Source organism: Cucumis sativus, chromosome 7 (genome assembly GCF_000004075.3).
Source record: "Cucumis sativus cultivar 9930 chromosome 7, Cucumber_9930_V3, whole genome shotgun sequence".
NCBI lineage: Eukaryota > Viridiplantae > Streptophyta > Magnoliopsida > Cucurbitales > Cucurbitaceae > Cucumis > Cucumis sativus.
This window is the reverse complement of record NC_026661.2, coordinates 483,132-507,586: the sequence shown is the minus strand read 5'-3', so window position 1 is coordinate 507,586 and position 24,455 is coordinate 483,132. Positions and strand designations below refer to the sequence as shown.

Genomic DNA, 24,455 nt, shown 5'->3' with positions numbered 1-24,455 from the left:
TGTTAAACCAATCAGATAAAAGTCGACTAACCCTTATTTATTTTATTGATGGTTGAGGTTGATTTAAGACTTTAGTAAACAAGACTGCAATGAGTTGGAGTCAATTTAACAAGAAAGAAAAACGGACTACGACCTGGTGATGATTACCCCCTTATCCCTACTAATTCCAAGTTGTTGAAGTGGGCTTCAATAGGTTGGGCTATGAAAAAGCCCAGGCTCAAAGACCACACAAGATACATAGCGTGAATATTACGTATTCCAGCATCTACTTTGCTTACGAGTATTTTCGGGTTTCCAAATCCGCAAAATCGGACGCTCATCATCCAAACCGATCAAAACTCTCTCCCCTTCGTTCTTCCTCCCATCGTCGATCGTTTCATCGGCGACTCATCGCTCCCTTCTGGTACGTTTGCATTCGCATTCTGACTTGTGGTTTTTTCATTCGAGGTTTATCTTGGTTGATCGTTTTGAGATGTTACTCTGGTTGTTTTGCTTGCTCAGAAAGCTGACTGACCGGAACTTTGAATTTTCATTATCTTCCCATTCTTCTCATCTGGATATGTGCATTCATTTGTTAGTTAACTTATTTACTGTTCCGTTGATGGGAAGATGTTAGTTACCTGCGGCCAATGAAAGATAAACGTAGCAACTTGATTGATTGATTATCTTTGGTGTTCTGATTTTTCTTCTTCTTCATATTCTTATTGTTTGCCTTGTTTTATGTATTTCTGTCTACCTGTTATTTCATGTTTGATATAGGGGAACTGAGGATTTGCTGTCTATTTATGTACTTTTTTCTGCTGTTTTGGTGATGAATCAGTTTTATGCGCTTGGTGTCCTTTAGTCACTACGCTGTATAAACGTAGCAACTTGATTGATTGATTATCTTTGGTGTTCTGATTTTTCTTCTTCTTCATATTCTTATTGTTTTCCTTGTTTTATGTATTTCTGTCTAGCTGTTATTTCATGTTTGATATAGGGGAACTGAGGATTTGTTGTCTATCTATGTACTTTTTTATGCTGTTTTGGTGATGAATCAGTTTTATGCGCTTGGTGTCCTTTAGTCACTACGCTGTATAAATGGAATTGTGCATTAGCGATTTATTGCTTGACTTTAAGGTTTATGATTATGATACCGTAGTTTTCAAGCATTTGGTTTTCTTACATATCGTACAACATGCAGTTCTTCACCACTCGATTTGGAGCCTTTAGGAGGTTGATTAACCGTCGAGGCACTCTATACAGGCTGTACAAAATGGTATGAATTATTTTCTCAGCTTGTTCTAATGAATACCTTTGATGTTTTTTTTGTGAAACTGCATTCGATTCTTGCATTGCCCGTGTGATGAGAAAATGAAGAAAAGGCATGTAGTATGTGTTTTAGACGTGAGGTGGAGTTGAATTGATTGATCTTACGGAAGGTTCTGCTGTCCCCCAATTTAATAAATTACTGATTTCTTCTTTCTTGTCATGTACATTACTGCTTTTTTGTTAATCCTTGACCTTAAGATCTTGTGCTTCTTCTGGCTATGGAACACGAAACCTGCTGAACAAATATTTGCATAGGATTTATTATGTTGCATATTTACTTTTCCAACCTAAAACCTTTTACTTAATACCTTATACGATGTAAGAGCGATCAGGGAACTTCTTTTTTAAGAATATATTTTCATTTTGTACATCTCTGATCTCACCTGGTCAAAGCAGTTTGTCACTTGTATGATAAACTAAATTTGAGAACATAATGTTTGGGATGTTTTCAATCAATTCAAACCTCGAGGGAGAATTTTACTTTCGTTGTAGATTCCTCTGGTCATGTCCAAGTTGTTATGGTTTTTTCAATACATCAGCCTCCAGTTCCCCATTTTAGGAGGGTTCTTAATGTGAAAAGTTATGTACATTTTTCTGAAAAGAAATTGGTTAGTTTTTGTAGTTATTACAATTCACGCTATCTCTATGTTTCTACATCTGCAGTATTTTGATGGGTATGGATATCGTGGAACATCATTTGAGCAAAGTTATCAATGTTTCTCTACATCATTTATTGATAAGGTTTGATTTCCTTCTATATTTATTTGTCATTTTTAGAAGTGTGCTCAAATGTTGATTAGTGTTTGGGGTGTTCCTTGTTTTGTTTTGCATGCATGACAAAGGCCTTCTTCATGCTAGATAACTAAATGTAGGCAGCCTTGTGATACTTGTCTTTGTTTGAAGTTTCAACATGGATCAACCATTGCTCTTGCATTATTATTTGTCATTTTCTTTTTGTGTGTCGCTCTTGGAATTTCATGTAATCTCAAGAAACTGCTGCGGACATCTCTAATTTGTAGGCGAAAGAAAATATATATTGGAATGTTGCTCTTTGTTATAAAGAACTTTAAAGCATCCATGTTTGCACGCATAAAATTGAATTGTTTTCTTATTCCCAAAATAGTTAATTTCTTCTAATCCCAGTTAATTTTTTCATACTGCAGCCACACCTTGAAACTGGAGATAGAAGTAAGATGTTCAGTCTTCACCCTTTTTACGTTTTAGGTTTCTGTTCCTTTTTCAACATATTTTTCAACTTCATATTCATAGTTTCTCATGTTGTTTATTTCAATTTTGATTTTCAGTTATAATGCCTCCATCAGCCCTTGATCGCCTTGGTTTGTTGGCATACTCTTAAAAATTGTTTTTGTTCTCCTATTTTTTCCTCTGTTCTTTTCATCATAGGTGACTGATTTAAACTTAACACCCTGCAGCTTCATTACAAATTGATTATCCAATGTTATTTGAGCTACGAAATGATGCTGTTGAGCGAGTATCTCATTGTGGGGTTTTGGAGTTTGTTGCAGAAGAAGGCATGATTTACATGCCTTATTGGGTAGGGTTCCATATTTCTCTTGTGTGATACATGTCCTAGGTGTTAGTAGCTCTGTTTTATGTTTTGTCCTAGAACACTTCCGTTCTAATTGTTACCCTTTTAGATGATGGAGAACATGGTTTTACAAGAAGGAGACCTAGTGCGAGTGAAGAATGTCACCCTTCCAAAGGGAACCTATGTTAAATTACAACCTCACACAAAGGACTTTTTGGATATCTCAAATCCCAAAGCAATGTAAGATAGTTCTTCAACTTTCTCCACTTATTTGTATTTACAGCTGAGGTCACAGGAAGGAGTTCTAATTTGAAATCCTTGATTGTTTTCTTACTTAATTTGAAGATGAGCTCTTTAACCTACATTAATTTAGCCGCTACCACCTATAGCCTGCATGGAAGAACTTTTGGATCCGAAGACATCATTTGTTGCTTGATGAAAGTTATATTGAAAAAAATTTATGGTCAATATCAAATTGTTCATGCTTGACTTCATAGGTGATAAGATAAATTTGGACGCTGATTTTCTTATTAAAGAATGGAGAAGTATGTCTGTGCATGATAGTTAAGGAAGTGTTAAATGTTAGAACATTGCTCTCAAACACATTTTTGAACTCATCCAAGGGATGATAAGGGTGTGGAATTTCCTTTATGGGTGATATGCCCTTGTAATAAATATCGTAGTTCCTGTGATGAAGTTTGTTTCACATGTCAGATTATTTGTCTTTGTCATGCAGCTTAGAGACAACACTTAGGAATTTCTCCTGCCTCACCACTGGAGACAGTATTATGGTGGCATATAACAACAAGAAATATTACATTGACATAGTCGAAACGAAGCCATCCAATGCAATAAGTATCATTGAGACAGATTGTGAGGTGGATTTTGCACCCCCCCTGGATTACAAAGAACCGGAGAAGCTTGTTGCACCAACAAAAGGGAAGGAACAAGGTTTCATCTTCTACTCCTTTTTGCTCAATTCTTGGTGCAGTTTGCTGATGATGTTAGTGTTTAGTGTTTAGTGTTTAGAGTTTAGGGTTTAGGTGTGTGTATTTTAAATCAGTTAAATAATAATGCTTGATTTTATTTTATTTATGCATATGAAGTTGGTGTTTTTTTCTAAATCAGCTTTGTAACCTGATTCTATAGAGAGTTTCTAGTTATTCAACGTTATAGGATTTAGCAATCTTGAGCCAAGGAGAATCATAAGGCCACCGTTTACTAGTTCTAGTTACTAATGATTGTGGAAGAGATGCATTTAGAAGCTGCGTGTGGGTAATCTTTCATATTCTAAATGAACTTTCTTGCAGTTGCAGAAGCTCCAGATTCCGAAGCTGAACCCAAATTTAGTGCTTTCACAGGAACAGGAAGACGTTTGGATGGTAAATCTTCAAATCACCAGCCTCAGCCAATTTCATCTTCTAGGTCAGCTGATGCGAAGCAATCGGGTGGTAGTAGTAGATATGGCCATGCACAACAGTCTGCTGGATCTTCTAGCTCAGTGAATGGAATTCGTCAGTCTCAGGGAAAGTTAGTATTTGGACAAAATGCTAATCGGAATCCTAAAGAGACTCCAAAGGTATACTCACTTTGCTCACAATCATCATCTTATTTAAACTTTTAAATTTGCGTTCAATAGATACTCTGTCTTTAAAAAATCTAGTTGGTTATTTTCAATTTTGTGCCTTACATGCCTTTGATATCTTTTATTTCAAGTCTAATAGAACCCAACATAATCCTATGCCTTTCCAATTTCGTGTTTTGTAAATCTGTGAATTTTAAAATACCTATTGAATCAAGGTTATTAGACATAAAATTATACCTATTGAATCAAGGTTATTAGACATAAAATTTAAAATTTAAAAATTAAAGAACGTACTTTTTAACTCATTTATCTATAATGCTATTTTTTTTGGTGTAAAAATTGCCAACCTCTTAAAGATCATAGGTTAGATTAGATTTTGTTGTTGCAAATTGGACCTATATTTTGTATTCCCTATTATATAAGGATCTCTGTACATTCTTTGGATATTTCATACATGAATGATTTTTTTCTAATTAGAAAAAGAGGGGTAGAAAGAGAGAAAAAGAGAAACGTAAAAAGAATTAAAAAACCTTAGAGACAACCCTCATTGTTCGAAGGCTACTAATACTTTTTAAACTTTTTAACAGCATTTATATTGATGAGAATTGATACAAGTTTCTTACTTTATCTAACTTGTAATTAGTTTGATTCATTTTTGTATATTTAAAAAACTAAATTTATTTATTTATTGTTTCAAAAAGAAGAAAAATAACAGAATCTGTTATGACATTTTGTAGGAGGCTTCAAAAGAGAGTAAAAAAGATGAGGCTGAAAAGGATAACCCAAAATTTCAACCATTTGCTGGGAAAAGGTACTCATTGAGAGGTTGATTGATTATCTAACATTTATTTACTTCAGTAGATATATATAGGAACCGTTCATTGTCTACAATATCTCATAGAACGAACTCACAATGTAGTTGAAATTATGCCATGCCATGCTATACCCCACTTTGTGTCTATAAATTTATAATTCATGACCAAATATTCAATCTCCTTCTCCACTACATTTTTAATCTTTGCATCATTTCACTTCATCCCAAAATCGAATTTACAACACAATTAAATAAATCTCATCCAACAAAAGAAAGAAAAAATTGCTGTGGCGAATTTTCTTCATAATTGAGCTTAGGAAAGAATGGACTTGAGTGCGTCCTTCACGGAAGGGTACTTATACGAAAAACCCAATTCCTTGGCTCTGGTAGGAACAACCTTTTGCCCTTCCAACACCTATTAGAATAGAAAATGAGCAACTTTGGAAAAATAGATATAAATTAAAAGAAGAAAGCAAAGAGTGTGGGATTGTGACGAACCACAGAAGCTCCTTCTCCAAGCACGGCTTTGAGAGCAAAGTCAGGTACTGGGAGCCATGAAGGTCTTCCCATCTCAGCTCCCAATCCTTTACATAATTCACCCAACGTAACCGGGTTTGGGGCTGTTCCATTTATAACCCCTGTTGTTGTTGTTGTTTTTTTTTTTTTTTTTTTTTATAACCAAACTTAAAAATATTTACAAATATAGTAAAATACAACAAAACTTTATTTACAAATTATTTAATTTAATTAACTTATTACCATATACCATTTTCTTAGATTCAAAACAATATTAGAAATGCAAAAACGAAAACAAAAGGGTCATTACTATATTAACCGAAACTTATTATTTTGCCGGTAATTGAAATTATTTATTAGTTGTTATCTTTATAATGTTTTTATTCTGAGAGTGTGTTAGAATGGAAATATAACCTTGATAAGATGGATTGATGAGAGCTTCATATATTAAGTTCACAATGTCATCCAAATGAATCCACGAAAACCTGCGTTTGCCAATTTTATAAATAAATAAATACTACTTTTAAGAAGGAGAAAAAAGGTCCAATGAACCTTCAGCAGGGTTAATTGGCCAAGGTTGTAAATTTGGAGTCATAGGTAGAGAGTGTTACCATTGTTTTCCAGATCCCAGCGGGCCTCCAGCAAACATCATGAAGAGAGGTATCATTTTCGCTGCAAAGGCACATACATCAATATTCTTTATAATTTTAACTTAGAAACGATATTCACACTACTACTCTATACAACCAACATTTTTGTATTAATTTTGCACCCCACATATTTTCATGAGCTTCAATCGGTATGATAGGTAGATAACATAAAACATAAATATAAATAACAAACATGTTAGTTGATTTGTTTAAAAGTCAGTATTTTCTAAAAAAATAAGGGAGTTTATCAAAAATAGAAAAAATTGACAAAACTACTTAAAAAAACAAAATTTATTAGATTTTTTTTATGTAAAATGTAAATATTTGGTCAAATATTTCATTTTCTTACAATTGCTCAAAAAAGGAAAAAAGAAAGTCAAAAGATTTATGTATTAACTAATATCTTTTAATTTTTTGTTCTATAAGTTTTTCTAAAAATATCCAACAATATCAGAATTTTTTGTAACATTATTGTTGTTTTGACATAATTGATTGATATCTATAGAATTTTCTTTTTAAAAAAGAAAGTACCAATTTCGTTGCACATCACATTATTCTTGAGAGATATCAACGTCACAATCAATTAATGAAATATATACTATCGCAATATAGAAACTTTCTAATTACCATGAGAGCCTTTTCAACTTCAACCAAGCTTTACATAATTTGGTCCTACATTCTTTTCATATATTGTTTCATTTGTATTTGTAAGATCCTAACACGAATATTACGCACAATGAAAGATTTTCGATGAAAAACAATGACAATATTTTTGGAAGTTATTTAAGTGCTGTGCATTGGGCTGAAATCATGATTGAAAATGAGATTAAGAAAAGATTATCAAATTGATTGAATTTTACGAGTACATACTACATAGACCAAAATAAACATTTTTGAACCATAACCACGTGGAATAGACCAAACAAAAATTATTTTTAAAAAATGACACTTTTGAAATAGTTAAAATCATTCTGAAACCCATAATTAATTGCTCAAAATCAATCCAATATTCAATTCTACATTTAAAAACATTCTACATACTATTAGAATTAGCTTTAGCTTTAGATGATTAAAAACATTTTAACTATTTTAGAATCACTCCAAAACATGTCAGTAAACTAACCAAACAAAGATATAAACATAATAATTAAGAAAAGAAAAGAACGAGGGCAAACTCCCATACCTAAAGCACCACCTTCTTTACCAAGAACAACACCTATACGGATAAGAGCCACTCTAACGTTCTTGTTTACTCCCAGGGCTGTTGCTTCCCATTCCCTACAAACCTGGGAAATCAATATCTTTATCTTAAGTAAACACAAACGCCAGAAATCAGAAGATGTAGTATGGAAGTTTTCAGTATATGACAAATAGAAAGAGATCTTAACGATGCTCTTCAGCAAACAAGTTCATGACAAACAAATCTTAATGACAGTCCTCAATATACCTGCTTTAGATAAGCTATAGTTTTTCTTTCCTCACTACAAATTGGAAAGTGGAAACATCCTTTGCACTTCCTATAAGATTGGCCTTTTTGTAAGTTGTAACTATGGATATCCTTGGAGATTTCATTCCATCGATATAGTTTTTTATCCAAAATTTTAAAATATATAAATAAAAAGCCTTCAGACTAGACAACCATCAAGAGTCTAGAGGAGGATGTATAATTTCTTGAGTCCATTTTCATGTAGCATATAAGAACTTGTTTGGAATGATTTTATAAGAAAAGAATTCTTTTAAAGCTTTACTTTTATTAGCTACATCTAAAATACTGTGACAAACCAGTTGCTATCACAAACATGAACTACAAAGTGTGAGAGAAAAAAAACCATAGAATTACCACTATGTTCCATCATCGTTCATGGAAATTTGGTTGCAACACAAGGAAACAATTGCAATTTATTTATTTATTTATTAATATTAACAGAAATTGCTGTTAACTATTTTCCTCTTTAATTACGAAGAAAAGAAACATAAAATTCAACTAGTCCTCTTCAATAAAGCACTATCTAATAACTCTCCTTACCTGTGCTAAGTAGTCATTTCCGGATGGACTTCGTTCATCGAATGTTGCTGTTTCACTAGTACCTGAGAGATAAAATAGTTCAAAAATATTTTTTATTATAAATTTGAGTTTCTTAATTCTCACTGCAAAACTGAGAAAATAAGCAGTCCTAATAATAGGAAAAGGATGAAAATGATAATAATAATTCACAACAGCTCTCTTCTGTTTTGCTATGTATTTGTCTTTATTTATTTATGTATTTTTGTTTCCTTGCATCTTGAGCATTAGTCTTTCTTCATTCTCTTAATAAAAAGTTTATATAAAAAAAATGAAAAAAAAAGAAGAGAAAATTTGAATTGTTGACAACTTTACAACCAAGAGTGCTCTTTCCATTTATTACAATCTGCTTCTTTGATCAAATTGCTTTGAATATTCCGAAAATTTAAACTAAACTAGACATTGGCATCTGTTCTTTACGATAGACAGTCAAGTCTTTCAGATATATGGTAAGGAAGAGAGAGAGAGAGAGAGTTGAGTAAGTCTAGATAGAAGCACATACCATAGTAACCAACAGCTGTTGCGCTAACCAAAACCGTAGGGCGAGCTGCATCCGGTGCATCATTAATTAAGCTTACAACCTTTACATTAGTTAAGTAACATATCAGCTTTTTACTTCTGTAAGCTAGAAAAGGAGAAAGTCCTTAAACTGTTTGCAGTACTCTATAGTTATGTTGGATAAATTTTTACCTTTGAGGTGACTCTGATCCTGCTTTGCTTGATCTCTTTCTTGATCTGGATTGAAATGGGTACAATGTATACTGAAAGTTGTTTAACCATACTACCACAAGGTGTCGAATTGAATCAAATTCTATAGAGACAGTTCGTCTAAAGCAGATATGGGGATTTCCAGTAATGGATAAAACATAAAAATCTAGTGCCACCATAAGACATTGCAAATGTTAAGCTCCATTCCAAGACCTTATTCCTAGCTCTTTGTGTAGTAAATGGGACCGTTAGTCATGTCGTAGGAAATATGTACTAACCTCAGAAGACCACCTGGTACTTATAGGCATGCCAGCCAAGTTAACAACTCCATCTGAACCTTGGATGCAGTTTTTCCACCCCGGCTCCTCTGCGATCATGATTCCTGGAAACTCCCTTGCTACAAAATGTGGGACGCAGTTTAAAAGTTAGACATAAAGAAGTCAGAAGGTACAGTAAAACATGAACGACTATGACATGTATTACCTTCTTACCCGGAAATATCAACTCGGCCTTAGATTTAGAGCGTGTTAAAACTCGAATGTTGTGTTTATCTATAATCATCAACGCAACAAAGAATTCTCATTCAGTTGTTCGTCCACTATATTGTGAGAAGCAGATTGGAGATAAAGGTTAAAGATATGATATTAAGCAAGCAATGTTTTTTGAAATTTTTTTGGTAGCAAATTAGAAATAGAAAAAGAAATTTTTTTGGTAGCAAATTAAAAATAGGCAAGCTTTGATGTCTTTGGTTTTTCCAGATGCCTAGCAGGATGTATTGAACATAACCTGCATGGAGCCTTTGCACAAGCCTTCGGCCAATAAAGCCTGTAGCTCCAGTTATTGATACTGTGAGCTGATTTTTCTGCAACAAATTGCTTTTTAATCAAAAAACCGAGCTGAGAAAAACGTAAGAGCAGAAAAGGGTTCGTAGAAACATCTAATAAAAGGATCTAACCAACCACAGATCTAACAAGACAGAAAAAATCAATGATAAAAAAAAAAAGCTTTCAGCCAATTGCCAACAAACATGTCCCTAATCACAAAAAGGCAGATGAAACAAAACCTTCCCCAACATAAGTAGACGATCTCTATTACGAGCTAAGCAAACACCAAAAGTCTCCAAAAAGCAGTTCCGTATCAAAAGAGCAAACTGGCATCTCCCCAAGATGTGATCCAGATTTTCAGATAACTTGCTACAAAGAAAGCACCATTGCAGCCCCAACAAGAAGGAAGAGTGTGTTTGAATACAAGCCATTCCATTCACTCTCCCATGTAAGGCGTGCCAAGCAAAAACATTGACCTTCTTGGAAATTTGAACCTTCCTTAAGTTCCTAGAAGTGCAAGGGCTACCCAATATAAAGGAAAATGAACCAGAGAGACCCTGAGAGGGATTAGGGGAACAAAAACTAATACTCCTACTCCTCAAATGAAGATGGCCGTCTCCCAATAAAGAAAGAAGAGAAGACATGTCAAACAATTCACTATCTAAAAGACGACAGCAGAAACCAACATGAAGAGAGCAAGCCATAGGACACAACCTCGAGAAGGACAAGTGATACAGGCAAGGAAACAAGTACAGAAGGGATTATCAGTTCACCCAGTCCATGGTACTGCCAAAAGAAAGTGTTTGAACTATTTTCAACTGACTCTAGAGGATTAGAAAAGATGGAAAAACTCAAAGAGATTGCCTCCCAAGAATTCTTCAAAGTGTCAAGCTCACAAACGGATAACCACTTGAAAGGGTAGGGACTGTATTTGCAAACAATGACCCTATGCCATAGAGCTTTTAACTCTATTAAAAAACACCATAGCCATTTAGCCGACAAAAGCCTCGCTACAAAGTCTCAAATTGTTGGAAAAAAACCTTCTGCTACAACCACATGAATAAGCTGAAAATTTTAAGAAAATCAAAACACTAAAGTTAGCATGGAAAAACTCCAAAACAAAGAAAAAAACCATGGACCAAAAGATTTTCACAAGTGAAAAATGATATCGATCAAACAGAAATCTCTCTCAACACTTGTTATCCCACTCACACAATTGAGTTAGTATATCATGCATAAAGTACTTCAAAATGGGATGATTGGAGACCAAAGGCATAATCTTCTTTTATAGTAATTAGAAACCCATCACATTCTTAAATCTTTCAAATGTATGACAACTGCTATTCTAATATTTGGTTAAAACCCAACAGAAATTACTTAGTCCTCCAAACCCCCCAAATTCACCCTTGAAGTCAAGGGTCAATAATTTTGCAAGATCAATACCAATAAAGATAATTTCACAGCGGAGACAATTATCAAACATATAAGACAAACTGACTACAAATTAACTACACATTACAATTCTCAATTCCACAATGAAATATAAAAACACAGAAATTCAAAGTACATACCATCTTTGTAGCATCAATGGCACAAAACACCCGAAACCTGTTGCCACATATCTTCAAAAAGAAAAGAAAAAAAAAAAACCGAGAATTTATACGAAGAAAAAAATAGAGAGAGGAAGAAGGCAAGGAAGAGTTGATTTAACCATATTCATCCCTCAACAGCCAACAAAACAAAATAAATGCGATAATGAGAATGGAAGACTTACTGCCAGGTGTTGAGGAATGCGAAGAGAATGGGAGACAGTACGACTCCATGAGAAGGAAATGGCAGGAGGGAGGTCCATGAATGGGGTCGGAGATGTGTCGGCAGAGAGAGTAAGAAGGAAAGAAAAGAAGAGGGGAAAATGAAGAGTAAGATATGGAGGATTTGATGGGCCATGTTGATCTACAACTACTGGAAATCAAGAGGACGCCATGGAATCATTTCCATCACAAAATTAAAGCTCAAAATCAAACAAATGGTTCTAAGAAAAAGCTCAACCGGGGAGTGGAGGGGTGGAACATTAAAAATTATTTGTTGGGGTGAGAGAGGCTCGAACTCTCGACCTCAGGATAACTCGTATTAGCTATGAGACCTACGCGCTAGCCAACTGCGCCACCACCCCTTGTTGTTCCTATTGCCATACTAACTCTATATGATTAACTTATAGTTCATAAATTTGTGCAAAAACGTTATTTACTATCTTTTGGATTTTTGAAATTTAATTAAAACATGGTCAATTTTAGTACTTTTATACATTTATTTCATAGATCACTATAGTTTCTTTATTTTATAATAAGTTATGGATGTTAAATAAACATTGCGAGCTTATGGTTTTTTTGGGTTGTTTAACTAATGATATAAATTCAAGAACAATTTTTTTAATATGTATGATAAATATTTTGTTTTTCGCTTATTCTATACAAATTGGATAGTAAGGAGATAGGAGATTCAATACATGTTATATAATTTATAATAGTTCACATATGCTCACTTTTATGTTAGATGATTTTATTGGTAATTCATAGGCAACAATTTTACTCCCAACCAAAAAAAAATTTAACATGTAACATGAGATTGTTGGATATTATATTATACTAGTGGAATTGCTAAAAACCTCTTTTAACTTTATACTTCATGTTAAGAAAAAAAAATCAAACGCTTTTAAACTTTGAAAAAGAGATTATAAAAACAACTTTGCTAGTGTATTGAAAAGAAATTGTTATTGTTGTGTCCAAAAATACTTTAGATTTTAAAAGCTATAAAACTACCTTCAAACTATGGAAAGCTCACAACTATTATGTAATGTTTAAGTTCCAACTTCAATCGGGTGAAAACGAGTTATTACAATTTAGTCTATGTTGAGGGTTAGTGTTTCTAATTAGGATTTTATTTTTCTTTAGAAAAATCTCACCAAAAAAACTTGGTAACAATACATTATTTAAAAGAAAAGGAAAAAATAAAAGAAAATATGAGAATGGGCTTGATTTTTGGGCTTTAAGCCCACAGCCCATGTTTACCAATACAGTTCAATAGTCAGCCACTCACTCTTTTGCTTCCTTCCACTACAATTGGACTGTGAACGAAATCCATTGGAAAAGAGAAAAGAAAATGGCGATGGCGCAGTGGTTCGGCGCAGTAGCTAGGGGAGTTATGGCGGCGGAGAGACGTTCTCCTTCTCTAACGTCGTCCATGGCGGTCGAAGGACTGGTCCCGATTCTCTGTGGACGAGGTGACAAGAGGACGAAGAGAGGGAAGAGATTCAAAGGCTCCTACGGAAACGCTAGGCCGAAGAAGGAGAAGAAGATACAGCGAATCAAGGATAAAATCGAGGTTCCTAGTTCCACTCCTTGGCCTCTTCCTTTCAAGCTCATCTGATTTCAATCGCTTTTGTGTTCCTTCTGATTGCATAAAACTTTACTTTCATGATTTGTAATTTTGAAAAAAACAAATCAAGGGTTTCTCGAGGTTTGGGTTTATCTCAAGTCAAGAATTGTTCTATAGTGATTAATCGTCTTGCTGGCGTGTTTTCGATTTCATATTTGACCCATTTTCCTTCGAATCATATCTGCAAATTAGGGTTCAATTGCCTGCAACTCTGGGATTGATTTTGAGAAGCTTGCATTACAAATTGATGTTTAGATGGTTTGTTAAACTCTTCTAAATTCTAACTTTTTCTTCCAATTGAACCGTTCGATTTGAGAATAAATATCTTTCCCATTCCCGGCTGAGATTTGGAAGATAAACAGATTTCGATCATTTTTTTTAGAATTAGCAAATTTATTTGAGTTGGAAATTAATAGTTATATTAAATCTCATTTTAACACTTTAAATTTCCAGACCATATTTTATTTTAAAATTTTCGAAATGTAGAAAAAAGGAGTCAAATTTTTAATTTTTGACATACAAATAAACATAACAAAACACACAACTTTTCGCAATTGTGTATTGTGTAGGTATCGATAGGCATATATTATTGGAATGCATAATAATAACAATAATATTCACTTTAAAACACTAACATATGGTTAGAATTTATCCTAATTTGTTGGACCCTCACTTTGTTGCTTTGATGGTGGTACCAATGTTGATGTTCTAAACCCTAAACACAAACGAAAGTTTGGGAAATTTCAAAACATGTCAACTTGTAACTTTGCCAAATAGTCTATTTAGTGTAGAATAAAAATAATACATACATATTATTTGGAAGAAAAAAAGAAAATGAACTTTTTTTTTTTGCTACAAACCCAAACGTTCATCAATATTCGTGTAAGTGCAAAACATATCTTTCTCAACGTTGGAAGTAACCACCCAACTATCTAGATTACGAAAACGAGAAAGAAATAAAATGTGTGTTTGAATCATCAATTTTCTAATTTCTTTCGATTTAATCAATAGCTTTAACCAAAATTTGAAAATCAAATTCAACTCATAAATATGGCACCTAGTACCTCCCTTAAATTTAAATTTAAGATATTGTTACACACCGTCAACTTTCATTTTCAACGTGTTTAAATTGAGAGTCATCCATGAACCACTCCACCTTACTCCTAACTAAAGACTCAAAAATTACCTTAATACTTTACCTTTATACTTTTTGTGTGACAATTAAATAATTATGTAATAAATATCTAATATTAGAATCATCTTCAACAGTAATCCAATTGGAAGGAAAACAAGACAACAATGGTCATCTCGTCTTTGAAGAGAATGTATATGGGAATTAATATGTTTGGGTTCACAAAATACACACAAAAAATAACAAAAAAAGAAAACCCAAATCAGTCATGATCAGCCTAATCTATCTTAACTTCCTAGATCAAGCAAGTTTTACAAGATATTTATACAGCCCTATTACAATTAATGATGCTTTAGTGTCGTAACTATATATTAATTACTGGTAGCAACAAAAAACAAAACAAACAAACAAACAAATGGTGTGGTAATTTAAGCACTGGAGAATGTCACCTGAAGTCAGATTAAAGAAGTCCTATTGTTTCTCCAGCTAAATGATCTACTTTTCTGTGGAGGTGTAATGAAGCTGAGACCAAAGTTCCCCTTGAGGGCTTGTCCTTGCTCAGCAAACTTCACAAGCTTTGCAACAATGGCTGCACTCTCTGTTACATGGTTCATGTTCTTCGGATCGGTCCACAACTGACTCATCAGCTGCAGCCTTCGGCGTTTTGAATTCAATGCAATTCCCCATTTCTGAAACAATCTCTTTCTTTCATCTTCTGTGATTCGCTTCTGCATTAGCTTGCTCAGTGTTTCTCTCTCGCGACGAAGATCCCTTATACTGTCTCCCAGGCAGGAAGAAAATGAGCAAACCTCATCGTACATCAAATATAAAGAAACGAAATGTTGAGATGAAGCGAACTTCAGAAGGGAGTAAGGAAAAACAAACGTTTGAAAATCTTTCAACCAAGGCTTCCAAGAGACGTATACCAGTAGTTATTAGGGTGGACATGATACTAAATTTACCTTTCACCTAAACCTATTAACTTAAGCTTTCTTTTGGACGAATCAATCATTTTAAATAATTGACGACCTACTTTACATCTGAAAAGACCAGTGACACTGATATTCTAGCATAAACTCCTGAACTATGATGAAATGATACAAGGACATCGAAAGAACTAACACCTCAATCATAATAAAATTAATTAATTAAAACAGGGAAAAAAATGACTAAATAGATATCCACAGTGAAATTATTCCTAATCGTATTTAAAATATCCCCACCAGATAAAGAATACTTTCTTTCCTTTCTTTTTTTCCCAACCCATTTTCTAAACACTTCTCTCAAATTTTTGTTAGATGACATCGTTACTAAATTTTCTTTTATAAGTTGAAGTTTTAAGGTATCAAGGTGATTTAAGATGGTATTAGAGCAAGTAGTCCAAGAAGTCCTACGTTCAAATCTATGATATTATTTTCTCTTCAATTAATATTGATTTTCACTTGTTGAATCTTCCATATATTGAAGGAGAGTGTTAAATGAAATATTATTATATTTGCCTCACCCATCTAAACTTTCAAGTCAAATTGGTAATTCAAGAAGTTTCAAAGACCGCAAGACCCTTTGAGATAATCTTCATGTTGTAGTTCTCACGCGCGTAAATTATGTGTGCATAGTTGAGCAATATTTGTACTAGTTGAAAAGGCATTTTTATAATTAGGTAGTCAGTTGTAGTCTACCTTAAAACTATTTTTTGTCTGCACAAATTGAGTGAAGCTAGAAATCAAAGATAAAACATGGTAGAAGGACTGACCTTGAAGAAAAGGAGACTTTCCGGCCATCATCCATAGCTGAATTACCGTAATAAAATGTTTGCTTTAGAAAAGTCAGTCTCCTAACTTCTACTTCCATGTAAATGGAATCGGCAGGATCACCTTGGAAGAGCAAGAAAAAGTAAGTTCTGTGGACAATTGAGACGTTGCAAGTTTGCCAAAGATCAATTATCATCCTCTGCTGCCTCTGAAATTCTTCCTTCCAATCCGATGTGACTAACCCATTCTGCAATGTCTCACCTCCAACATAATTTGTGTTCTTTAAGAAATCCAATTCTTGCCCATCCTCCAGAACCTAGTAAGAACATGCTTCTTATTATTAGGAAAAATGAAATTATTTCGACCTGAACAGTAAATCGCAAGTTGATCATTTGCTAGTGGGATTAAGGCCATAGGCATTGGCCAAAAATGCATTGATCTAAAAAGCTGCGGAGTATGATATTTGATTTAGTTGCAAACTTGCAGTGGCAGAATTTAATTCTTCTGCACAAACCAAGAAGTGCTCAAGACTGTCCCTTGATAACAAAATTCAATTCAAGGGAGATTCAGTATTCAAGCTAAGAAAAAGAGAGAAGAGACCAAGTTGTTTTTCACGTCACAGACTCACAAAGCAATCAAAGCAAACATTACGTATGCCAAGATATAAATTTACTCCAAGTTCTGAACCACGAACCACACGATTTCCCATCCACAAGAAATTATAGAAAATTAGATTATCTAGAAAAGTATGCAATCTATTTCAAGAAAGTAAAAAAAAGGGCATCACCTGACCGTCAGGAAGTTCTTTCCCATACTCTGAATTTGTCATTTTCTTCAATCCAGCAACAAAGGCATCTAAGCGAGTAACGTCTTCATCTGCAGAAGTCTTGATGCTCCGAGCACTTCCTATAGAGGACTGAGAATCAAGTCTCACGAGGCCGCCTGTGAAGTCTAATTGTGGGAGTTTCCGTCCAAAACCTTCAGGTCTTCCAGGAAAGCTTTTGTCAAATCCATGAGGAGGGGTTGTCTCTCCTCTATCAGGTGATAACTCATTCGTGAAATTGGCTCTACAACTCCAGCTTCTAGCTAGCTTCAAGCTTCTGGAGCTTGACATGTCTGCAGTAACCTTTGAACATGCATCATCGCGATAAGGACTGCTCGTAGAATCAATGTTCATCCTCCTTACTTCATGGAGTCCTTGCTCTGGTTGACCATTTGTTGAATTATTTGGAATTTGATGTGCTTCTCTGCTGCCAGTCACAGGGGTTGATATCAATTCATGACCAGTACTTCCATCATTTGACACGCTAAACGGCATTCCTCTAAATTCACCATTATTTGTAGCAAGCAGTGACAAGCCATCGTCCCTGACTGATTCCCCCATTTCAATACATTGAACTTCCTTGCAGTCGTCGAAGTCTTCTGCTATTGCAAGAGCGGTTGTTGTTCCACTTTGACCCGACTGAGAGTCAAGGAACCTTTTTCCATCATCACTGTCTCCGTCATAATAATGAGGATTGTTAAAAGATTTTCCACCCATATCTCTACCACGAAAATCAGCCACACTTGAAGTTTCTGATGGTGAGCCTTCATACTCTAAACCATCCCTTGCTTGCAATTTAGAATAACTAGTTTTGATATCCTGGAAAGAAGGCAAGCAAGTAATATGAAGAATACAAAGGAAACTAACTATATATGCATGCAAGTAAATCACGTAAATTTTACCTTTCCCGAGACATCATCATTTCCAACCATACGAAGTAAATCTTCAACCCGGGATTGAGCAAGATCCCTCTGCTTAGTGAGTTCTCTAATCTCCTTCGCCATCTGCAACGGAACACAATGTAAAGCATTTATCATCCGAACTTTCTGCCTCCTCATAGCTACAAACTTATGTGGGGGACAACCAGACCACTTTAGGTCGTGGTTTCCTTTGATCAAGCGTAACACAGGATGTCTATGCCCATATATAACAGAATAGAAATCTATCGGAAGGACTTCTCTTATGCAGTTTTCTCAACACCGAACTTAAATTAGAACAGACATGATTATATTCTTAGAAATTAGAATCACAAACATACAAATGATGAGCAGGATTTTCCGAACAATAACTACATCAAATGAATATGTACTGACCAGACGAACGTTTTTCTTCAATTTTAAGGAAAGAAAAGGCTCCGCAAAATGAATTTAAGATCATGGCAAACCACAGCAGGAAAATAAAACTTCGAACGTCAAATTAATGTAAGCATATGTCACAAGAGCATGAATTCAGGTAGAATATACAACCTTCTCAATTTGAAGATCTTTCTTTTTAAGTAGGGCTGCATATTCAGAACTGGATGAAACAGGGGCAGGAGTTCTCAACTCACTCTCCAATCTCGCTAACTCTTTCTGCAAATGCTTAACCAAAGCCTTATCAGACATGACCACATTGACTTGTGCTTTTGTTGTCACCTCTTTTGCACAACAAGCGAACAAGAGAGTGTTTCTAGTTTGTTCAACATGACTTCTTGCAGGGCTCAATGTACAGATGATGGCTGTTCTAGCATTGCCACCTAAGCAGGGCTGCAATATTCGTGTCAGCTTAGAATCTCTGTAATTGATATGACCATTTCTTCCTTTGCTGCACCACATAACGAAATCAAGAGTTATAAAAATACAAAGAGCCTCACTTACTGTGCAAATTTTACAAAAAGAAACAGAAAAAGAGCGAGAGGGAGGGGGCATAACATCTAGTCGTCAACCAATCTGATCTCTTTACACCAGAAATACGTCATTGTAACAGAAGTTTATTAAAAAAAATTGTTATCACAGAATATTTTGTTCCTTTCCATTCACAAATGCATCCAATGGCTAAAGTGAAATTTTCCAAAAATGAGTTTTCCCAAGATGCAATTCCATTGAACATCAAGCTAAAATTTTATGAGGATGTTGTATAAATTAGTGAAACATCAAAACACTTAATAAGCAAAAACTGGTGAGGAGCATAATTGAACTATCGACAGACACAAGTCACCCAACACATTTTTTTTAAAAGGAGACAAGCTTCTTTATTATCAATAAACTCAATGTACAAGAGAGCTATACAATGAGAATAATAGAAAAGCCAAGAAATGGGGGAGAGAGAGATCTTAAGATCTTATAAGTAGGATACGTAATGTTTGCTTTGATTGCTTTAAGTCACCCAACACATTAGAGCAGAATGATAGATCTTAAGATCGTATAAGTAGGATACAACAAACTTTGAATAATAAAAAAGTCAAAAACATAAAAGGGAAGGAAAGAGGACTTCGAGTACCTCAGTTTGCGAATGACAGTACCCAGAGTCAGTAAACTGCGATTTATGTGACATCCTTCTTTCAGTCTCGCCCCTGCTGACAATGCTTGAGCTGCACGTTCACTCCCAGCTAAATCAATAAAACTCTGCCAGAAATGACGGGAGATTGAGGAATGAAGACAATTTGTTTCCCACACATACACATTGAAGTGCTGTCAGTATGGAAGTCTCTTAAAAGTAGGAAGAAACGTAATCAGTATATTAGCTGTATGGTTATGCATACAGTTAGATGGTCATTACCACACTAGCAGCAAGTGTGGTTGAATTGTCTTTTCCTAAAAACTCGCGAGCAGAACTTTCAATTGTCTGCATGAATCAACAAGGAAGTTGTGTGAAAAATGTATCGATCAGATTAAAATTGAACCCTTAAATCCCATCGATGATGGGATTAATTAAGAAGAGAAGTGAACCGCACCAGTTTAATAATTTGATGAGATCTAGAACTTTTTTCATTCAGTGAGGTCTCTCCAATCCGTCGTTGAGCTGCACAGTATAACCAGGTTTCATAAAAATATGAAATAATCAGGGACTGGCAAGATTTTTCAAAATGCTTCACCTTCACAAATTGAAATGAGCTCCCTTAAATGGTTCCAGTCCCTCAAGATTTCCTCAGTGACTTTCTCTACAATTGTCCCTCGCTGTTTACAACCAAAAACTGTATAAAAATACTAAAATAGGACAATTATAAAAGTTCTTTTTCGTACACGGAGAAAACAACATATCAACCTCCTGGTCATCTAGCAGCCTGAGAGGACTAGTATCTGTGCTCAGGAGGTCTCTAACAGCTTCATTGTATATCTCAATAGCTGAAAACTTCACAATGAATGCTCTCTCTTCGTGCTGAAATTTGTTTCAAGGAAAAGAAAACAAACAAAGACAATAAGAAAAGAGCTTGCTTCCGGTGAAGGTAAAAAGTGTAGTGCAATAACCACAATCATCTCACCCTTCTAATGTAATCAAATATATCTGCTACTGAATATTCAAGAATTCCATTCATGGTGTATGTCTTTCCACTGCTTGTCTGACCATATGCAAAAATACTTGCTGGAAATTTGGAAGAATATATATGGGAGTAAGGTTCTTACCTGTTCATTAGCACCTTGCATGTTACATATCAAAGTGGAAGAGAATTGTGTACTTACAGTTGATTCCACTGACTACAGAAAATGCAATTTCTCTGGCTCCTTCCTCGTACACCTGCTTTGTAGAGCAATCACCTCGAAATACTCTATCTATCGCCAAAAAAGAGTGAGCACAAATTTAAATAAACCTCTTATACAATACCATTAAGTCAAGAGTTATATTCATATCAATGGCATCCTTCCATGGCGTATTTTGAAACATGGACTTAATATACAAAGCCACGGTCAGGTATAAATGGTATAATCATTAAAAGAAACTATCAAAACATTCAATAAAAAAATGTGTGAAAGGAAGATAAAGTCCAATCCTCATCAATAGTAACCCGAAAAGTTACATGTTTACAAACATTTTACAGAGGATTTTATGAACCAAGAGAGATTAGCTTTGCTCACCAAAAGTATAGGCACTTGGAAATGTGGACCCCTCCCGTAAGGTATTCCGGTACAAAATACTAGTACCATTGATGCACTCCCAATCTGCTGCTTCATTCATCATAATCTCCTTCTCATTCAAGGGTCTCAACCTTACTAAAACAAGAATTTTCTCTTCACGAGCATTTATCCCCTGCATTTTTTCCAACTTCATCAACTCTTCTCCAACCGCCCCCATTTCTCAATGATGCCAAACCTTCTCCCAGCCCAACAGCCCACCTCGATTTAGTCTATATCAATCCATAATTGGGTACTCTCGAAGATGAACAAGCCATTGTGCTCATGCTTCGAACATTTACAGGACACTGGTGGGATTTACAACAAACAAAAAAAAAAAAAAAAAAAAATTAGTTCCTTGAACATGAAGAGGAAAGCTCATAAGCCATTAATGACTGGAATTGCCTGCATAAAATACAACTAATCACTAAATAATACAATATACTAAACAAATCCTAATTAATGTCGTAACCATCCAGCAAGCCATGAGTGTCTTCTGATCTGAGTATCTGACCAACCCCCTCACCCAACCAACAGTAGAAAGAATATTAATAACCGCAACTACAAGCTAATCATGGCTATTTACCCGCCACCAGCAAAATGATAAAAGTTAGAAAGCATATTAATGATAATTGCCATATCATGGTTAAGCCTTTAACAATTTAGCCTAACCTTCAGTTCTAAGCATCCCTTTTAAACCCCCTCTTTTTGAGGGGGCTATTTCCCCCAAAAGAAAATCACAAATGTCATGTTAGACAGCAACGTTCCCCATAGTGGAGACCCACAAAACTTACAGACAAATTCGAGGAATTTCAAAAGGGTAAGCATTGTCATCCAACCATCAGAACATTGTTTTCTTTATATTCTCATTATCGCTCTACACGATAAGATGTGTGGTCAGATGTTATTGGTACTGTGAATTTTGAAATTAAAATAAAGAAGACGAGGAACGAAAGAAATAAGAAAAAAACATACTGTCAAATCGTCCGTCCTTTCAGAAAACCGTTTCTGAAAACAATACATCCATTCGGTAGAGCGATGCGGTTCCGATATCGATTGCAATAGCTTACTTGTATGAGAAATTGATGTGATCCTCCAAACGCCGTCGTTTCTAAAATTTCCCTTTTCCCCTTTCTTCTTCTTTTCTCTGCCGTTCGGTCTGATCCGAAGTCTCTGCTACTCAGCTGCGCTTTTCGTCGTCTTCAAGCCTTGTCCACTTTAAGGAAACGACCACAAATATATTAAATAATGTTCCAAAACTGAAAAGAAAAAACCCGAAATGTATACCATTCACAATGTGCGTATCAAAATGGACGCGAAATATTGCGCGGTTAGAAGTTTTACGCAACGGCACTAATATACAATTCTAACGGTTATCTCAGCTTCATCAAATCCTCAGTTAAGCAAAAATCATTGAAATCCCATCTCGAAAATAATTGTTCGCTGGAACTCGTTGTTTTACTTCGACTCAAAGCAAACTTCGAATGCAACAATTTCCAACAAAAACCTCACTGGACAATTAAATCATCGAGAATGAAACGGTACTCTGCGAGATTCCTCCGAAAGGAAAGATCACAGAGATGATAAAATCAGCTGCGCAGCATGATTACATGAACTTCAATCTAAAACCACAATGACAGAGAGAAGGATACAACTTGCAAGGTTGGAGAAGATGATGGAGCTTTACGAGTGGAATAAAGCATCCAAGTGACGATTAAAGAGAGAGAGGAAAAGGATTACTCAAAAAGAAAAAAAAGCAAGCATGTGAAAGCAAACGTACCGAATGTAGAAAGATGGAAATGAATGCCGAAGAACGGACGTAGATAAAACAGTAAGATAACAACCGCGAAGAAGCACCGGTCGGCGACCGTAAATCGTGAAGCAGAAGGAGAATGCGGGTGGCCGTAGCGGCCAAGATTCCGGTAACTCACGGCGGAGCCGTCGCTATGAGTGTTATTCTTGGGGAGGAGAGAAATTTGAGATGAAGCAATGGCCGGTGGAAGGAAATGAGAACCCGACGATGGAGCGTCAACAAAGTTGAAATTTCTCCTCCAACCGCACCTCTCTCTCTCACTGAGAAAAAGAAAAAAAATATAGCGTGCACTGAAATGGCTATAATGCCCTCCTCCCTATATCTTTCCTTGTCATTTTATTTTATTTTAGTGTAAACAAATTATTTTGTTGGTTCTTTCTAATTTTAGCGCGTGCGATTTCAATAAATCTTAAATTTAGTATTCTACTCAATAGTTAGTTGATTTTGATTATTATAATTATGAATTTGCATGGACATTATCGAAATTGACATTCAATGATCGGGTTTATTAAAAATACGATTGGTGGCCAGTTTAATTAAAACATTTTTAAAAATCGATCCAGTTGTCGGTTTTTCTTAGTATAAATCGACTAGGTTATTTTCGGTTCTAATTTTTGTACAAAATAGACTAATGATCATCCTAATTATAGTTGTTAAAATGAGTCTAGTTCAACGTACATAATAACTATGAACCTCGAGATTATAAGTTTGATTTATCATCTCATTCATTGGTCAAATATCTCTTAATATACAAAGACCAAGAGTATACTATTAAAATAATTTACTAAAATGGAATATATGTTAAAGTATAAAGATCAAAATGGTATTTTAATCTTTTTTTCTTCTTTGTTCTTTTGAGTAATTTGATTTTTCATTTTTTTTATGGTTCGAATTGAAAAATCAAACTAGATTAATAACTATTATATTATACAAAATTTATACTAGTTGAGTTAGGCTCATTTTAGTGTTACTCTAAATTTCTCTTGTTTAATTAATAAATTATTGGTTGATAATTTTTTATTTTCTTTACATTTCTTTCATCCTTGATAATTTTTTTCTTATGGAAAACATAACCTTTCTCGTACTCTCATTCTCATTACGAATTATGACCCTAAAGTGTAAAATAACAACAACAGTAGTAAGTATTCTATTTTTAGCTTTTCAACAGTTGATTTCCATAAAACATTAGGTACATTTGATGTTGATGAGATTGATGAATTATTAAAAAGAAAATGAAAGGTTTATTATTATAAACGCAGTGAATAAAAGTAAATACATAATTAATTTTGTATTGACCAAAATTGTAATTTAAACTTTTTGTGTGTTTTCTTTGTTTGGGGATTAAAAAGCTGAGAAGGTCACGTGATTGAAAAGAATAAAAAAAGGGGAAAGAG

At 34.7% G+C, this 24,455-nt stretch overlaps 4 protein-coding genes and 1 non-coding gene across 8 annotated transcripts; 2 read left to right on the top strand and 3 right to left on the bottom strand.

Moving 5' to 3' along the window:
* Positions 1–249: 249 nt before the first annotated feature.
* Positions 250–5,448, top strand: LOC101214271 (ubiquitin recognition factor in ER-associated degradation protein 1). Of its 2 annotated transcripts, none has more exons than XM_011660256.2 (10): positions 250–403; positions 1,184–1,258; positions 1,975–2,052; positions 2,475–2,499; positions 2,616–2,648; positions 2,745–2,866; positions 2,970–3,100; positions 3,597–3,811; positions 4,177–4,439; positions 5,183–5,429. In XM_011660256.2, the coding sequence occupies exons 2-10, from the start codon at positions 1,256–1,258 to the stop codon at positions 5,273–5,275; spliced, it is 963 nt and encodes a 320-aa protein (XP_011658558.1). In that variant the 5' UTR covers positions 250–403; positions 1,184–1,255; the 3' UTR covers positions 5,276–5,429. The 2 variants fall into 2 exon arrangements, with proteins under 2 accessions (XP_011658558.1, XP_004148541.1); XM_004148493.3 differs by having other exon boundaries at positions 251–403; positions 4,171–4,439; positions 5,183–5,448.
* On the bottom strand, positions 5,346–12,073 carry LOC101214028 (epimerase family protein SDR39U1 homolog, chloroplastic). 2 transcript variants are annotated; one of them, XM_004148492.3, is made up of 13 exons: positions 11,794–12,073; positions 11,591–11,641; positions 9,982–10,057; positions 9,687–9,746; positions 9,474–9,592; positions 9,178–9,222; positions 8,990–9,068; positions 8,452–8,513; positions 7,609–7,711; positions 6,387–6,447; positions 6,190–6,260; positions 5,758–5,897; positions 5,346–5,674 (listed from the first exon to the last, which is right to left on the bottom strand). In XM_004148492.3, the coding sequence occupies exons 1-13, from the start codon at positions 11,869–11,871 to the stop codon at positions 5,573–5,575; spliced, it is 1,047 nt and encodes a 348-aa protein (XP_004148540.1). In that variant the 5' UTR covers positions 11,872–12,073; the 3' UTR covers positions 5,346–5,572. The 2 variants fall into 2 exon arrangements, with proteins under 2 accessions (XP_004148540.1, XP_011658559.1); XM_011660257.2 differs by lacking the exon at positions 11,794–12,073 and adding an exon at positions 10,259–11,084 and having other exon boundaries at positions 11,591–11,622.
* A 32-nt stretch (positions 12,074–12,105) lies between these two features.
* TRNAM-CAU lies at positions 12,106–12,192 on the bottom strand. Its single transcript is given in 2 exon segments — positions 12,106–12,141; positions 12,155–12,192. It is a non-coding gene; the product is annotated as a tRNA-Met (tRNA).
* A 929-nt stretch (positions 12,193–13,121) lies between these two features.
* Positions 13,122–13,702, top strand: LOC101214509 (30S ribosomal protein S31, mitochondrial). Its single transcript, XM_011660255.2, has one exon. It carries the CDS (start codon positions 13,179–13,181, stop codon positions 13,443–13,445), a length of 267 nt encoding a protein of 88 aa, XP_011658557.1. The 5' UTR covers positions 13,122–13,178; the 3' UTR covers positions 13,446–13,702.
* Positions 13,703–14,731: 1,029 nt separating this feature from the next.
* On the bottom strand, positions 14,732–23,318 carry LOC101213783 (kinesin-like protein KIN-7E). Of its 2 annotated transcripts, none has more exons than XM_004148491.3 (15): positions 23,029–23,318; positions 22,224–22,464; positions 21,213–21,556; positions 20,820–20,909; positions 20,621–20,721; positions 20,404–20,517; positions 20,234–20,315; positions 20,093–20,160; positions 19,918–19,983; positions 19,639–19,763; positions 18,627–18,963; positions 18,063–18,164; positions 17,125–17,979; positions 16,340–16,653; positions 14,732–15,363 (listed from the first exon to the last, which is right to left on the bottom strand). In XM_004148491.3, the coding sequence occupies exons 3-15, from the start codon at positions 21,427–21,429 to the stop codon at positions 15,042–15,044; spliced, it is 2,793 nt and encodes a 930-aa protein (XP_004148539.1). In that variant the 5' UTR covers positions 21,430–21,556; positions 22,224–22,464; positions 23,029–23,318; the 3' UTR covers positions 14,732–15,041. The 2 variants fall into 2 exon arrangements, with proteins under 2 accessions (XP_004148539.1, XP_031744537.1); XM_031888677.1 differs by lacking the exon at positions 23,029–23,318 and adding an exon at positions 22,536–22,893 and having other exon boundaries at positions 14,959–15,363.
* Between the last annotated feature and the right edge of the window lie 1,137 nt (positions 23,319–24,455).

Coding starts and splice junctions, on each gene's coding strand:
- LOC101214271 (XM_004148493.3), top strand. Junction 2,867..2,969: donor TGATTTACATGCCTTATTGG/GTAGGGTTCCAT, acceptor TTACCCTTTTAG/ATGATGGAGAACATGGTTTT. Junction 3,812..4,170: donor AACAAAAGGGAAGGAACAAG/GTTTCATCTTCT, acceptor ACTTTCTTGCAG/TTGCAGAAGCTCCAGATTCC.
- LOC101214028 (XM_011660257.2), bottom strand. CDS start 10,723: ATGGCTTGCTCTCTTCATGTTGGTTTCTGCTGTCGTCTTTTAGATAGT. Junction 10,058..10,258: donor GTCTACTTATGTTGGGGAAG/GTTTTGTTTCAT, acceptor AATTTGTTGCAG/AAAAATCAGCTCACAGTATC. Junction 9,593..9,686: donor GGCCGAGTTGATATTTCCGG/GTAAGAAGGTAA, acceptor CACATTTTGTAG/CAAGGGAGTTTCCAGGAATC.
- LOC101214509 (XM_011660255.2), top strand. CDS start 13,179: ATGGCGATGGCGCAGTGGTTCGGCGCAGTAGCTAGGGGAGTTATGGCG.
- LOC101213783 (XM_004148491.3), bottom strand. CDS start 21,429: ATGGGGGCGGTTGGAGAAGAGTTGATGAAGTTGGAAAAAATGCAGGGG. Junction 20,316..20,403: donor GGCTGCTAGATGACCAGGAG/GTTGATATGTTG, acceptor GGTTGTAAACAG/CGAGGGACAATTGTAGAGAA. Junction 20,161..20,233: donor GCTCATTTCAATTTGTGAAG/GTGAAGCATTTT, acceptor TATACTGTGCAG/CTCAACGACGGATTGGAGAG.